This window comes from Denticeps clupeoides, chromosome 10 (genome assembly GCF_900700375.1).
Source record: "Denticeps clupeoides chromosome 10, fDenClu1.1, whole genome shotgun sequence".
NCBI lineage: Eukaryota > Metazoa > Chordata > Actinopteri > Clupeiformes > Denticipitidae > Denticeps > Denticeps clupeoides.
The window spans coordinates 8,342,686-8,358,398 of NC_041716.1; the positions used below are offsets into that span (position 1 = coordinate 8,342,686).

General features: G+C 45.8%; 2 protein-coding genes across 3 annotated transcripts; both read right to left on the reverse strand.

The window, feature by feature from the left end:
- Positions 1-936: 936 nt before the first annotated feature.
- LOC114798233 (uncharacterized) lies at positions 937-8,403 on the reverse strand. Of its 2 annotated transcripts, XM_028993757.1 has the most exons (9): positions 7,841-8,403; positions 6,669-7,743; positions 5,651-5,785; positions 5,260-5,434; positions 5,059-5,157; positions 4,322-4,413; positions 3,456-3,596; positions 1,797-1,817; positions 937-1,703 (listed from the first exon to the last, which is right to left on the reverse strand). In XM_028993757.1, exons 1-9 carry the CDS (start codon positions 7,951-7,953, stop codon positions 1,569-1,571), a joined length of 1,986 nt encoding a protein of 661 aa, XP_028849590.1. In that variant the 5' UTR covers positions 7,954-8,403; the 3' UTR covers positions 937-1,568. The 2 variants fall into 2 exon arrangements, with proteins under 2 accessions (XP_028849590.1, XP_028849589.1); XM_028993756.1 differs by having other exon boundaries at positions 937-1,817; positions 7,841-8,398.
- A 46-nt stretch (positions 8,404-8,449) lies between these two features.
- On the reverse strand, positions 8,450-14,443 carry kiaa2013 (KIAA2013 ortholog). Its single transcript, XM_028993758.1, has 3 exons — positions 13,453-14,443; positions 11,105-11,958; positions 8,450-9,344 (listed from the first exon to the last, which is right to left on the reverse strand). The coding sequence occupies exons 1-3, from the start codon at positions 14,396-14,398 to the stop codon at positions 9,318-9,320; spliced, it is 1,827 nt and encodes a 608-aa protein (XP_028849591.1). The 5' UTR covers positions 14,399-14,443; the 3' UTR covers positions 8,450-9,317.
- Positions 14,444-15,713: the final 1,270 nt, after the last annotated feature.

Below are 15,713 nucleotides of genomic sequence, written 5' to 3' on the forward strand. Positions count from 1 at the left end.
TCTTTAATCAGACAGAAATTTCTTCTACAGTACATAAAAACATGTAATTCTCTTCAGTTAAGATTTCTGCATACAGTGTAATAATAATATACAGTACCTCTTTAGATATTACTGTAAACAACTCTGCGCAAACATTAATCATACATAAGCCTTGCAAAGACAATTACCTTGTTTTGCCAACACAAGGCTTGTGATACAGTGAAAAGACAGTGTTGCCTTGACACAAATTAATCGCCTGTTTACCTTCAAAAAGGGCTCACATCTGTGTTCAAGGCGTTGCGGCAGATGGTTGTGTTTTATGCGCATCTGCATTTCACACTAAGTGGCATGTGCTTCAGCCTATGCAATTATCCCAGTCTCCATTTAGCTAGCAGACAATGGAGACCTCACAGATCCTTTCGCTCCCTCCCAGATCACTGGCTCTCACCCTGTAATGATCCTCATTAGAATCCCAGGGAGTCTTGTGGTCATTAATGCCACTTAATATAATGAAGCTCACTTCTGCTTTGTGCTTTTTCAAAGAGCACAACTGAGCAAGTTGCTGGCGAAGCAACATTCAGGGAAGAACAAAAATGCATTTATAAGGCTTGTGTTTTCCACCACATCTCAGTGAAGCAGGATCCAGTTGAGATCTAGGGAGTTTTGAGGTCAATTTTGAAGTTTGGCCTTGCATATGCTGGAAGGATCAAATAAACAACAGTATTTTCACATTTTATCTCAAACTTCAGTAGACATAGGGGAAATTATTTGAAGCTAATCCTACAATAATATAAACCCAATAATAAATACTATTTTTGACAGAAATCCAGAATGTACCAATTTAGTTATACTCCATGTATGGTTTGAGTTGAAAAATTCAATATGCTGGCAAACTGGTATTTTGCTATTCATACAATGTCAGTAATTAAAGCAGGCCTGTTTAATAAGCACAGCAGATTACTGATGTTACACATGTTGTGTGTTTATTTACAAAGAATTTCATTACATTTTGACCAATTTCTGTGCTCATTTCTCACTCGCTCACTTACTTACTCGCTTACTTACTGTGGCACACACACACACACCATTCACTCACACACTCACACCATACACAATTCAGAGTTGCCTATTCACCTAGTGTGTCTCTCTGTGTGCATACTCTTTGATGGCGGGAGGAAACTGGAGAGCCCGGAGGAGACCTTGCGCCCACACGGGAAGAGCATGCAAACTCTGCACACACAAGGTCCAAGCTGGGACTCACAACCTTGAAGGTGTGTTGCCCCTCTATACTGTTTCATCATTCAAATTCAAAAACGTCCACTCATAATTACAATATAGCTGTATGTAGTCATATGACCATTATTCTTGTAAATCAATAATTAACTAAATGTAACACTTTTTCAGAATTTCCTGTGAATTTTTCTGCCAGCTACATTACAACTCAAAGTGAATCTAAACATAGAGTAAGTTATTCAAGAAAGACATTTAAGCAGGTACAAATCAGGCATAATTGTCTGAACTATTCCTTTCATGGACGAGCGGCATATTCATCTCTTGATCTTTCCCGCCGCACCACATCAGATGCAGAGTTAATGCTGTACAGACCCAGGTAGCAGGTCGCTTTTCCCCCTAGCCAAGCCGGGGCTGTTTTCCCGATTGTCTGCCCCCTGCAGACACCCAACCATGGAGCCCAGGGTCCCACAACTGCCTGCTGCATTCTGCACCTGCGCAGACACACACAACTTGGCCTCAGATCCCTTCTGCCCCGCCTCTGAGGTGGTGTCCAGCTGGGAGATGGGCGTGATGTTTTCACTCACACTCTGCATGGTGATGCAGGACTGCGAGAAGGAGAGAAACATCCCAGTAAGTCTAGACTCTAGACGACCCCACACAATGTCCCCATGTCCCATTGTGGTGTACTGCCACCAACAACAAAATACTAGACATTTCACACTGTTAATTATTACACAAAATTATTAACACATGCATAAGTCATGAAAAATATATAAGAGAATATATTTTAGGAAGTAAAGTGGGTACAGTAAGTATTCAGACCCCCTTAAATGTTCCACTCTTTGTTATATTGCAGCCATTTGCTAAAATCATTTAAGTTAAATTTCTTCCCTCATTAATGTACACACAATACACCATATTGACAGAAAAACACAGAATTGTTGACATTTTGGCAGATTTATTTCAGACCCTTTGCTTACTATTTAGTAGAAGCACCATTTTGATTGAATACATCGAGTCGTCTTTTTGGGAAAGGAGCAACAAGTTTTTCACACCTGGATTTGGGGATCCTCTCCCCAGTTGAGATGCTCAATTGGGTTTAAGTCAGGGCTCTGGCTGGGCCATTCAAGAACAGTGACAGAGTTTTTGTAAAGCCACTCCTTCATTAATTTAGCTGTGTGCTTAGGGTCATTGTCTTGTTGGAAGGTGAACCTTCGGTCCAGTCTGTGGTCCTTTCTTTACCTCTCTCACAAAGGCTCTTCACTCAAACTCAGATTGGGCGGACGGCCTGCTCTCAAACATCATCCATTTAAGGATTATGGAGGCCACTGTGCGCTTAGGAACTTAAGTAATTTTTTGTAACCTTGGCCAGATCTGTGCCTCACCACAATTCTGTCTCTGAGCTCGTCAGGCAGTTCCTTTGACTTCATGAATCTCATTTGCTCTGACATGCATTGTGAGCTATAAGGTCTTATATAGACAGGGGTGTGGCTTCCTAATCCAGTCCAACCAGTATAATCAAACACAGCTGGACTCAAATGAAGGTTTAGAACCATCTCAAGAATGATCAGAAGAAATGGACAGAACCAGAGTTAAATATATGAGTGTCACAGCAAAGGGTCTGAATACTTAGGACCATGTGATATTTCAGTTTTTCTTTGTTAAGAAATCTGCAAAAATGTCAACATTTCTGTATTTTTCCGTCAATATCGGGTGCTGTGTGTACATTAATGAGGGAAAAATTTACTTAAATTATTTTAGCAAATGGCTGCACCCCCCACCAGAGCTGTTAATCAGTTTGTTCAATTAAACAAATCTTAAAAAATCTAAAGTCTCTTGGGTTAAGTAAACAGTTGTTTGCAATATTTAGTGTTAAATGATTTGACTTTAAGTTGATAAGAAAGTTGTGTTAGCATATCGCCACTACGTTAGGGTGACCAGATCTCCGCTTTTCCTCAAACATTTCCGGCCAAGTTCTTAGACTTGTCTGGGTTTTGAGGCGATCAAATATTCGTCATGGGCTTCCTACAAGCATATTCATATTATTAATAAAACAGTGGTAAAAAACAGTGGCAGCATTTGCCACACAACCCATCCGCTCACGTGGAAAACGTTTACATTCCTTTTACGGCATTTAGCAGTCACCATACAATCTTCACGATCGCCAATCATTCACCTCATCAGGAACACACCGACGACATTACAGAGATGGCTGAGACACCTCAGCTTCGTTCATAACTCACATTGGCCACGGACACGCTGCTCCCAACTGGGGTTTTCTTCTTCCTGCTCAGGCTGGGGTTCCAGTGACACACCAGACTGTCATTCTGGACACTGTAGTTCTTGTGGCCAATCAGCCAGTAGGTGTTCATCTTTCCTTTGCCCTGAAATCAGGACACAACTGCACTAAAATTTAGGTGGACCACGAGGTGATACCCTGAATGTCTGGTTCCATGTGGAAACCCTCACGTGGAGTAATTCTACGCAGATCAGTATTCAGTAGGATTATTTTTTCCTAATGAGATTTACAGACTCTTGATACTCGAGCGTTCCAAAGCAGCTCATTTTTCAGCATTCATCAATTAAACACAAAATCATGGGCACTTCACATGTACCGCCATTCAACCAACTATTTCACAGCAGTGGTTTAACCGTCTCCATCGACACATGAATTAAGCTATGTTAAAATGTTAAAATCTAAATTCAAGCCATTCAAGTTATTACATAATTAAGTAACAGTTAATAACGTTATTACATAATAAAGTTAATCCTGTCAAATTACAGGATTAAAGTCATAACCTTACAAGAATATGCAAAACCACAATCTCACAAATTTATGACTTTATCTTCATAACATTCCAAAATTCAAATCAGTATTTATTCAGACATTTCAGTATATCATGTTTTCACAAATTGACTCACTGACTATAATATACATAACCACTCAATCAATAGTGGAGGGACTCACTGTGGGCGAGGCATCACCCCATCAAAGTGGTGGGATGAACTCAAAGAACTTGGAGGAAGCCCACTGCAGTATGGGGAGAGGATGCAAACTCACACACACAAACACACACACACACACAAAGCCAGGAGCTTGGAGGCTTACCTTAACCTCGATCTCCCCTCTCAGTTGCAGCTCGTAAGCGTTGTCCTTCATGAGGGCCAGGTACGCATCTGAGCTTGTGTGGATCTTCTGAGCTGAGACATGAGAATGTAGGGAAAAAGTTCTGTGCCCATTCGAGGGTTATATATTCAGACAGTTAGAGCAATTCTAGCACAGAATAAATAAAAGCCAACATCCTCTAACCCAACCTTGTCTGTGTCAGTCTTTTTTTCCCTTTAATCTGACTATTTTCCTCACTGTAACCGTAACTCCATCCCAGCATTTGCTAGAAATGTTTTTTAATTTTCATTTTAAGCAATGTGTTCTTCAACATTTGGTGTTCAAAGTATGAAATCTGTTCATTTGTGTTTGTTTCAATCATTTTGAAACCACAAAGTTATGCACTTTCATTAGAAAATAATATCCAAATAAAAGTTTGGAATAAATATATTACAAGCCTTGTGATCGTTCAATAATCACAGTAAAATGCTCAATTCATCATGATATTGATCTGATTGATCTGGTTTTTTAAAATATGTCTTTAGAGATTAGACCATAGAGACAGACTGACAACTGATCACTCATAATATATGCCAAGACCGTCTAGGACTCATTTGGCTACCTTTTATCCACAATATCAGTGTTTCAGGACCACATTTAAAGCAAATTACAAGGGTTCGAAGTAAATCCCAGCCACTGGGGATGTATGTGGTGATGTGTTTCTTGGTGTTTGTACATACGCAGGCTTGTGGACTCCATCCTCGAAGCTGTGTTGACTGTGTCTCCGAACAGACAGTACCTGGGCATTTTATAGCCTACGATTCCTGCCACACAAGGACCTGAGCCCAAGAAGTACAATTATACTTAGTATGATATGGTCCAATATGGCACATTACCAACTCATGCTAGTCAGACTGCTCAAATGCAAAAAAAATCCGGACCTGTGTGTATCCCTGCTCGGAGCTGAAGCCGTTTATTTGGCATATGTGGTATGGGCACCTGTCGGACAGCAGCGACCAGGTCCAGGGACATTTTGGCGATCTCATCTGCATGCTTTTCTCCATTCCTCTCAGGAAGGCCGCTCACAACCATATAAGCATCTCCTATTGTCTCCACCTAAAGCGAGCAGAAGTAGAAATCATATTACTGCAATAACAATGTCAACTTCTAATGTTTTTTTGTTGCAGAATTTTTATTCTGTATTCATAGCATTTGAGCTGTGGCCGTTTAGTTCAAATTTCTTTCTCATTCATATACAGCACAGTACATCATCATCATCATCACTACTCCACCAAGACGAGGTAACTTCTTCTGGATAACATGCATGCTCACCTTGTAGACGTCGTAGGAGTCGATGCGGGTATCAAAGCACATGTACAGGTTGTTCAGCATCTCCACAACTTGCAGTGGAGTACAGGAAGCGGAGATCACGGTGAAACCCACAATGTCAGAGAAAAATATGGTGACCTGAAGGGATACCAGTTATGCAGCTGTGATCAGAAAAACTCCACACGTGATTGTTTGAATTATATATATATATATATATATATATGTGTGTGTGTGTGTGTGTGTGTGTGTGTGTGTGTATATATATATATATATATATATATATATATGTATGTGTGTGTGTAGAAATATATGTATGTATGTATGTATATATGTGTGTTTGCTTTTTTTTTACTTTCTTGCACTTCCAATCCTGTCATCTCTGACAATTTCCGACAAACTGGTGCCACAATACTTTTGTCATGGTGATTATGCCGTAAAACATAACTGAGAAATACCGGGAGATTTGTTACAGATACAGATTATGATAACAGATATACGAGGAATCGTCTGCAGTGAATTGCGGTTGAACCGGGGTGAGGGGCCTGGCTGCCGAAAGCTGCTCAGATGAGATGCGCTCAATTTTCCCTCCATAACCCCATTTTTTTTTATCTTCTGATGAATATTTAATACCATAATTACAGGTAATTACACCCAACAATAAGAACAAACAAACCAAAAGCAGGCGACGTGCACTCGGCACGCTGGGCTCTTGCCAGTGTGTGCTGCTTTTTAAAAACCTGCTTCTTCTTCCCCTGTATTTTTTCCCCCGTTTATTTCTTGCACCAAACCAAAAGTCTTTAATAGGCATTATAACACAAATGTAAAAAAAAAATTATTATTTCCAAAAATTGTTGAATCACTTTAATATGAAATATGAATTAATAATGTGATTTCTCAGTACTAAGCATGTCATATTCTTGTGTCATATTTTAGGAAATGTTTACAAACCAGTCAAACGCTGGTGCCAGGTGGCACTTGATCGGAATTCCTTTGAGATACATGGTGGGTGGAAAAGCTCTACCTTGTCATAGCTCTCAGCCTCGACGTGCTTCTGCTGACGTAGCTGCTTGGCCACGGACTTGGGCAGCATTTGATGGAGGAGGTCTTCTGCCAGCCGCCTCTCCCTCTTCAGGTCCTCGGTCCGCTCCCTCAGGCTCAGGGCGTAGTTCTGGATCCACTCCGTCATCTGCTTAAAGGAGAACAGCACTATGGGATAGATGAGGCAAGCGAGGCTCAGCAAGCAGATCTTCAGGCTCATGCTGGACAGGAGGTCTCTGGATTTGAGCCTCAGCGAGCCACTGGCCGTGGCCAGCAGGCACTCCTGCGTGAAGTGCAGATCTTCGATCGCTCCGGCTGGACCCCCCGACCCAGGACCGTAGAGAAACGTGGAGACATCTGCCAAGAGAAGGGAGTTCGGTTCCATGTCCATGTTCTCCTCCCAGCACTTCTCCAGACTCTCAGACATGACCTTGGCCACAGCCAGGCCGCTAACCGTGGCCCACCAGCGGGGTGTGAAACATGTCACGTTTCCTTCCCATTCTCCTGCCACCAACTGGAGATTCAGCTCATGGAAGGTCACCAGGAGTCTGAGGGACAGAACATCTGCCCAGCTTGGGTACAGTTTCAGGAGCCTGGTGTCCATGTCTGGGTTGCCCCACATGTCCAAAATCTTCAAAATCACCAGGGAGAATTTTGACGTTCCATTAGCATCCAAGCGAAAGTCCGAAGCGGGCAAAGCTTCGAGTTCTGCACAACACCGACGAAGCTCTGCGCGGCAGCTCGCACCGTCGGCCTCCGAGCACAGCCGCCTGACGCGCTCCAGCGGGGACGCGCACTCCGCCTGCGCGCCCCCGTCCCCGTCCCCGGCGCGACACGCGCTCCTCGCGGCCTGGACCTCCAGCACGAGTCCCAGGGTGGCGTTGGTCCTGCAGGACGTCAGCTCGCCCAGCGCCGCCTCCGCGGCGCGCCACGCCGCCGCGTTCGCGCCGAAGTCCGCGGCCACGGCGCCGAGCAGCGCGGCGAGGGAGAGCAGGCAGGCGGCGAGGACGCGGCGCACCGTGCGGCCACGGCCTCCGGAACCGGGCCACAGCGAGAGCCTAGACGACGACGAACATGCCCGTGAACCCAGACGCTTTTATCAACGCCAGTCACCGTCCGCGCGCTATTATCGGCCATAAGAAGCTCGCCAAGTACCTGCAGACGTCGCAGTCGCCTTCCAGCTCTCCACGCGTGGACCCCCTGCTTTTAATCCTGCTGATGGCGGAGGACGCGAGGCAGTCTTTCTTCACGTCCTGCAGGGATGACATGGGACTCTCCTGGATCCGGTTTCCTTGGCTCGGTCAGAATTCGGAGCAGGACGTCGTCCCACCTCCCTTCACTCCAGACGCGTCTCCGTGACGTCGGATTAATAATCAGGACGAGCCGTGGCGCGGCCTTTACACTTAAAAACCCACGATATTTCATGTCATGTCGACCAGACATATTATCACAAAAAACGATAACATTTAAGCGATAATAATATAGACCCGATAAAAGTCATGCACAACAGTGCCGATTAATATTTTCATGACATAAATCTGCACCGATTATAATAAATAATAATAGCTCCGCCTTCTGTGCCCGTGTAAGACACTTCCAGTCATCGGATTATAGGATGTTAATGGCATCTGTAATCTAAGATTATTCCTCCGCAGTTGACCTGCAATAACACAGACGCTTCTTAATTAAGTAATTTGTGAATTTAAATAATAATTCCAAACGAAAAAAAAAATCATAATCAGTTTGTAAACACTTCTAAATGGCTCAACTGAATCAGACTAATTTATTGTTTCATTTATTTTACATACAAAACGTGGCTAAAGTCATCGAATTTCACGGCATTTTCGTATTTGTACACACATAATCGTTTCGCAACCGTGACCATAAGGCACGGAGCCTAAATTCACAGTTTATTTTGATTTTCACATAAAACAAATTCACATTAAAAAAAGAAAAAAGGCTAAAAAAAATAATCTAATTAGCTAACCATACCATTCCATTAATTAATGAAGAAGACAATTAAGACACAATCCCTCTGATTCTTAAATAACGAGTATAATCTAAAACCTTAAATATGTGTTTAAATAATGTACATTTTTCCTTCGTGGCAAAGTAAACGTAACGTGCGCAATAAAATAATTAAAAATCTACTTCATAGAATTCTGTCATAAAAAGTGTGCAAACAATGTGTGCAAAACAAAAACTATTAAATCAGAGAAGATCAGGCACTGCGGCTTCATTTGGTTTCAGGAGAGGATGTCATCGCACCTTTCCGCCTCGAAATCAGTAATAAAATCAGTTTCACACTAAGCAATTGTGAAATCAAGTACAGGTAATTCTAGTGGATAGTTTTACCAGGTTATGGGAAAAAAAATTATTTGAGCAAACATTAAACGTGACTGATCATATTAATCATATTCTGTCCAGAGCCTTCGTGGTGAATTAAATGTCGGATGTTTTATTTCCACGGCAAACCAGGTGAAGAAACCACGAAAACGGCGAAATGGCGACCCCTGCCGACAGAAGAAATTCAGGCACCGTTCGGAGAGGGAGGGAGACTAAGAGCGAGCAGCTACCCTTCAAATCACGACCTGGGTCCACCGTGGAGACCCCGAGCCTCGCTGGCTGCTGCTCAAAGGCCGCCATCGTCACCCATCACCTGGTGGAGTCAGAGGCGAGAGTTAACACAGGTTTCAATGCTCACCTCGTTTAGTTTACATGTAAAAGTGAAATATTGAAAGTGAAGTGATTGTCACATCTGATACACAGCAGCACAGCACATGGTGCACACGGTGAAATTTGTCCTCTGCATTTATCCCATCACCCTTGGTGAGCAGTGGGCAGCCATGACAGGCGCGCGGGGAGCAGTGTGTGGGGATGGCGCTTTGCTCAGGGGCACCTCAGTGGCACCTGGGCAGATCGGGATTCGAACCGGCAACCTCCTGATTATGGGGCCGCTTCTTTAACCGCTAGGCCACCACTGCCCCGTTCAGGTTCTGCATTTTTAAACGCTGCCACGTGCTGTACTTCCCATGAGTTGTAATGAGGACATCAAATTCCCCCAAAGTCATCCGCAAGATGACAGGCTGTTAAGTGTTTAAAATCGCCAACCCACTTACTGTTTAAATCAGCTTAATTACTCATTTAGTAATTAGGTACTAATGAGCTAATTACTGCATTTAATTACTTCCATATGAATATGATACAAGTCCTCCTCAAATGACAGTCACGAGAGGCTGTGTGGAGAAGCCGAGGTTCCTTCAGCACGTGGACTGAGCTCTTCTTCTGGGCAGCAGCGAGCGGGTCACAATCAACAGAGACAAGTGCCAACTGCTTCAAATTCTTTGTTAATTTAATCAGAGTCATTATAAAACACAATGAAACCAAACACTCCAGATCTTTAGCACTGCTGTCAGATATGTGATTGTGCTCAGAAATTCTAAGTTCTAAGCGATGCCTTAAAAGGACGAGGACAGACAACAGAATACACATTCTCTCTCTCTCTCTCTCACACACACACACACACACACACACGCACAGCGATCAGTGCTGCAATTTCTTCACATTACAGAGAAACAGAGGAGGATTTGAAAAGCTTCGGCGCGTTGCGCATGTCTGCACCGCCGTCTGCTGATTCCTTGTTTATACCCAGATTGCGAGAATCCTATCATCATTCCCAAAGTGCTCCGGGAATCGCGTTGAGGTGAGGTGGTGCAGACATGTTCACTGCAGGAAATGCACAGAACAGCAACAGACAAAATCAAACGAGACAGAAAGGTGTCACTTGCATTTGGTAAGAACTAGAGGGGGGAAAAAAAAGTAAAGAGTAAAATAAAAAAGGTTTGAAGGGATTTGCTGAACCAAACTGGAAAAACAGCTTGAAGGCACCAGTGGGGCGGACGACACGAAACTCTGCAATAGCAGAGAGATCTTTATACCTACAGCTGAAACCCTTACATTCGTGTGAATGTGTAGTGAAAAAATGAAGAAGGAAATAACTTTTGCTGACATTTTTGCATATTTTAGCAGAACATCAAAAGTGAGGAGAAAAGAAAGAAAAAAGAAACACACTAAATAAGCACGTTGAAGAATGGAAGGTGACTGTTTAGAGCTACAACTGCACTGGTGCTTTCAATTTACATTAAAACATCAGAAGGGGGGGAAAAAAAAAACAAAAAAAAACACCCAGAACACCATTCATTACTGAGGATTTTGCATAAAACGAGGATTGTGCCTTTGTCTGTAATTATCGTAAAGAGAGGAGTTCCCGTGAGGAAGAGTGTCGCAGGAAGCGTGGTTTAAAGCGCACAATTAGGTCAGAGAGTAGAGAAATGTTCACCACCACGAGGAGGGAAAAAAAGAAAGCGCCCAGGAGATGGCTGGCTGTCGGCCGGCCGGCCATGGAGGTTCTCGCTATACCTTGCTCCTGAAGAGCGGCTTGGCGCCGGGGCCGCAGTACTCGTTGTAGATGAGTTTGAACAGGAAGAGGTGGAACAGCGTGATGAGGGAGGCCACGCTGAACCAGAAGAGGAAGGGCAGGCCCGGGTACTGCTTGGCCATGTGGTCCTCGTGGGCCAGGATGGCCTTCACGTGGAGGGTGTGCCTCAGGTCCTGCAGGTGCGTCAGGTCGGTGGAGATGTAAAGCAGGGCGGTGATGGGCTGTGTCACCATCACTGGGAAGGTGTGGCCCTTGACCTCGGAGGTCAGCTCCACGGGCTCGTTCATGCAGCCGGCTTCGCAGGCGTACAGCTTCACCGGCTTCTCCTGAGGCTTGACCGAGACGTGGAGGAAAGGCTTGCCCTCGGCGTCCAGCAGCACGGCCAGATTCATCAGGTCCTTGTTGTAGTGGATGCCGCGCAGCGAGTAGCTGTTGTGAAGCACGCCCGGGTCGGCCTGGAACTGCAGGTGGTTCTCGGTGAACTGCAGGCCGCCAAAGCTCAGCACCATGCCCTGCATCATGCCGTGGGCCCCGGCGGCCACCAGCACCTTGCAGCCTCGCTTCTGCAACGTCAGCGTCCAGAGGTTGACCAGCTGGAGGATCTGGGCCACGCTGGTCACCCGCTCAGGCCACAAGTTCTCTGCGTGCATGGTGGCATGGCCACTGAAGCAGTGGTCAGCGTAATTGAGGCTGGACACCAGCCGGTCGTGCTCATCCGTGGTCACCCTCTGGTCCAGCAGGGGCGCCGTAGAGGCAGAGAGGACATAGTAGAGTGTGGTGTTGACCGTGTGGCTGGATGGGGTGTGGGAGTCTGTGATCTTCCTCATTTCCACTCCTGTGGGAAAACATGGGATAGAAGTGTGAACCTCGGTCTACCTTATAAATCCTATAAACTTTACTTACTGGCTGGTGCCCATTTGCTACTGTATGCATTATGCTTAGAACCCACTACTGTACTTCGATGGACAGGTCCTGTACAGACGCCTAAGACCTTACATTACTATAGCAGTGATGCTCACGTGGTAGTGGGAAATGTTGTCTTGTCTCCATTTAGAATGACATTTTTTCACTTCTGTATCATTATCCTTAACACGTTTTTTAGTATTTTTGAACTAGATTAAATCGAGTGGGAGGTTTAGTTGTGTCAAGTGATACTCTGCAGCACAGCACACGTGCTGCAGCGTATCACAACGACAATCACTTCACTTACAGTTTACATTTACAGCATTTATCAGACGCCCTTATCCAGAGCAACAATCAGTAGTTACAGGGACAGTCCCCCCCCCTGGCAGACACTCAGGGTCAAGTGTCTTGCTCAGGGACACAATGGTAGTAAGTGGGATTTGAACCTGGGTCTTCCTGGTTCATAGGCGAGTGTGTTACCCACTAGGCTACTACCACCATAACTTTCAGTTATTCATCTGGAATGTTGGTGGGTGTTTGTAGATGAAATTTTAAAATATCGGTGTCACTGATGTAGAGAGCGGTCAACCAATGAGACAATGTCCATCGTGAATTAAGAAAGAGACCAATGATTAAGGGGTAGAACACAGCCAAAACAACTTAAACACAGAGCCCACGATTTTCACAATATATTCTGATACTATACATATCGCAATATTCTACAGTTCACTGAAAATGTAAAAACAGAGCTTAAATACAAGACGCGGTGTTCTGTATGTCATGCTTCGCGATTTCATGCTGCCTGAAATGCCAAGCAGTAACTCAACGTAAGCCAGCTCTACAGCGCCATCTACAGGAGTGGAGGTTGTAGTCTTAAAGTGAAGTGATTGTCACATGTGATACACAGCAGCACAGCACGGTGCACACAGTGAAATTTGTCCTCTGCATTTAACCCATCACCCTGAGTGAGCAGTGGGCGGCCATGACAGGCGCCCGGGGAGCAGTGTGTGGGGACGGCGCTTTGCTCAGTGGCACCTCAGTGGCACCTTGGCAGAGCGAACCGACAACCTTCTGATTACGGGGCTGCTTCCTTAACCGCTAGGCCACCACTGCCCCGCAGAACTACAAGAGACATACGGTTCTCGTCATATGTCGCACGCTGACATTCATCTCTGCTGACCTCATAAAAAAAAAATGCTCGACGGCACCATTAATTAAATTTGCATTAAAAAATATTGATGTTTAATGTCACTGTATTGATTCAATATCAGCACGTAAAACATGTGTTGCTGTATCAATATTTTTCTAACACCCCTAATAGATAGGCTAGATTTTTTTTTTTTACTAGAATTACACAGGTATATTGATGAATTCTTGTGGCCAATCGCTTCACATCATAACTGGCTAACCGCTCCCTAAGACTTACCAGATATGAACAAATCCATCCATGCCTGCTGGTGATCCTGCTCCAGTTCATCAACACTGAGTCTCAGCACCTCCTGCATCTCCTTCCTGACGGCTTCTTTAAGCCTGGCCAAAGTCTCCTCCACTTTGGACGAATCAACCGGCTCAGAACTCTGAATTACAGACAACACGTTCTCTTTGTACTCAGATTTGCCATTGACCTGGACCACGCTGTTCACCCTCTTTGTAGCCACTACCATGACTACTACGACGTTGCTCTTCTCCGTGTGCACTTTTCTGACCGACACGACAAAGTCTTTCTTCTCCACCTCTTGGCCGACCCGAAAGGTCACGGCGTCTGTGAAGATGTTTACGCTCACAGTCCTGTCTGTGGGGTTGTTAATATGGATCCTCTGAAGGTAGACGTTTGGCCTGCTCCGGTGCGCGATGTACTCCTCCCGGACAGTGACGCAGTCCCTAGGCGACTGTGAATGTGTCATGGAGACGCAGCGCACAGACAAAACTGATCCCTTCCGGAACCACAGCATCATGGCTTGTGCCTCGTGACGCTTTTCCGCTATTTGCAGTGTTGCCATGGGAGCAAAGTCCGTCTGGTGCACAGGGGCGGAGCCGGGCTGGGCCGACGAAGACAGCCACAGCCTGTTGGCCTCGACGTCCACCAGGAAATGTCCGTTTCCTGCCACGAAAGGCGCAACGTCTTTATTCTGAGGGCTCATGATGACTCCCTCCCCCCGCTCCACGAAGGCCTTCCACCTGTTGATGTCAGTCTGCAGACAGGCCCCGGCGACTCCACCCAGCTCTCTGGAGAGGCTGAGGGCCCTCAGAATCCCGTCCGAGCTCAGGTACCAGTAGAAGATCATGAAAAGGAGCAGCCCGATGAGGACCCTGCGGGCCCAGCTGCTTGACAGCAGGCTCGGGAGCCCTTTCAGTCGCTGCTGGAGCCACATTGTCTTGATCTTCCGCCTTAGACGCAAAATGGTGGCTTGAAAAAAAAAAAAAAAAAAAAAAAGGTGAACGGCCGCTAAGGGAGTTTCAGCTGTGGTAAAAACCGAACAATGGGCACAGACATCTGCAAGCTTACTAACTTTGAAAGTTTTTGCAGGAGGCGTTAAACGATGCGATCTTACAAAAAATAAAGGACTTTATCTCAAGCGTTCGGTAACTTTTGTGGAGATCTGCACTGGCGAGATAAGTTAGTTGGCTAATCGCCACCCAGGGCGGCGCGCTTGCACGGTGTAAACTTTGCACTCTGCGTCTCGGTCAACTCGCGGCGGCGAGACGCGGACATGGTCGCCGCAGCGCAACAGTCTGGCGCGTTAGCCGACGCCAGCTAGCCGATCTCGCGGGTCACTCACGACGACGTGCACTCTGGCGCCAGCCGTCACGTCGCCACGTCCACAGACATGGCGGGACAGTAGAGCGCGGGGCCTGGAGCCTTTTGTCGGGTCTCGCCTTTAAACGAACGCGGCCAGACGGTCCATTCCGGAGGGTGTTTCGCCGTGCAGCGCCGAGCGAACTGACACTTCCGCGTTTGGTCCTGCCGTAAAGCGAGTCTAGACAACACTCGCAGGGCGTCGTAATATTTTTTACGACAGCCGCATTCCTTTAAAGCAGAAACAGAATCGCGTTTGTTGGCCAAGTACGCGAGCGAACGCGGGGAAATTCAGGCACAGCTGTGTAAGACAACAATTATATAGGCAAAATCTTATGTACAGATAAATACAAAGATTGCCGAGATTATGCCACGAGTGTACATAAGTGGCGATCAGCAGGTCAAAATTTCACAAAGTTTTCCCTTCTTGAGAGGGACAGGTCCTGGATGGAGGACTGGGGGACACTGGTGATCTTTTTTGCCCAGACTGTAGTGGGCAGACGTAGAAGTGACTGCAGTGTAGAACTGGATTCCCCTGTTGAAAGTGAAAAAGTGATCGTCATTGTGAAACTCAGTAGCACAGCACAAGGTGACACAACGAAACGTATCCTCTGCTTTTAACCATCACCCTTGGTGAGCAGTGGGAGGGACGGTGCTTCGCTCAGTGGCACCTTGGCAGACCGGGATTCGAAAAGTTCAACCTTCTGATTACTGGGACGCTTCCATAGGCCACCACTGTTCCATTGCATCGGGACAAACGTCCTCTGCTGGTTCTTTTTGTGGGGCAGTGGTGGCCTAGTGGTTAAGGAAGCGGCCCCGTAATCAGAAGGTTGCTGGTTCGAATCCCGATCTGCCAAGTTACCATTGAGGTGCCACTGAGCAAAGCACCG

Bases quoted from the DNA above. Each gene is read 5' to 3' on its own strand.
- LOC114798233 (XM_028993756.1), bottom strand. From the start codon at position 7,953: ATGTCATCCCTGCAGGACGTGAAGAAAGACTGCCTCGCGTCCTCCGCC. The intron at 5,786-6,668 runs GTAGAGCTTTTC...GTATCCCTTCAG, and splicing joins AGGCTGAGAGCTATGACAAG to GTCACCATATTTTTCTCTGA. The intron at 5,158-5,259 runs GTCCGGATTTTT...TCTTGGGCTCAG, and splicing joins CCGAGCAGGGATACACACAG to GTCCTTGTGTGGCAGGAATC.
- kiaa2013 (XM_028993758.1), bottom strand. From the start codon at position 14,398: ATGTGGCTCCAGCAGCGACTGAAAGGGCTCCCGAGCCTGCTGTCAAGC. The intron at 11,959-13,452 runs GTAAGTCTTAGG...GTTTTCCCACAG, and splicing joins GATGGATTTGTTCATATCTG to GAGTGGAAATGAGGAAGATC. The intron at 9,345-11,104 runs GTATAGCGAGAA...TGACTCCACCAG, and splicing joins AGCCGCTCTTCAGGAGCAAG to GTGATGGGTGACGATGGCGG.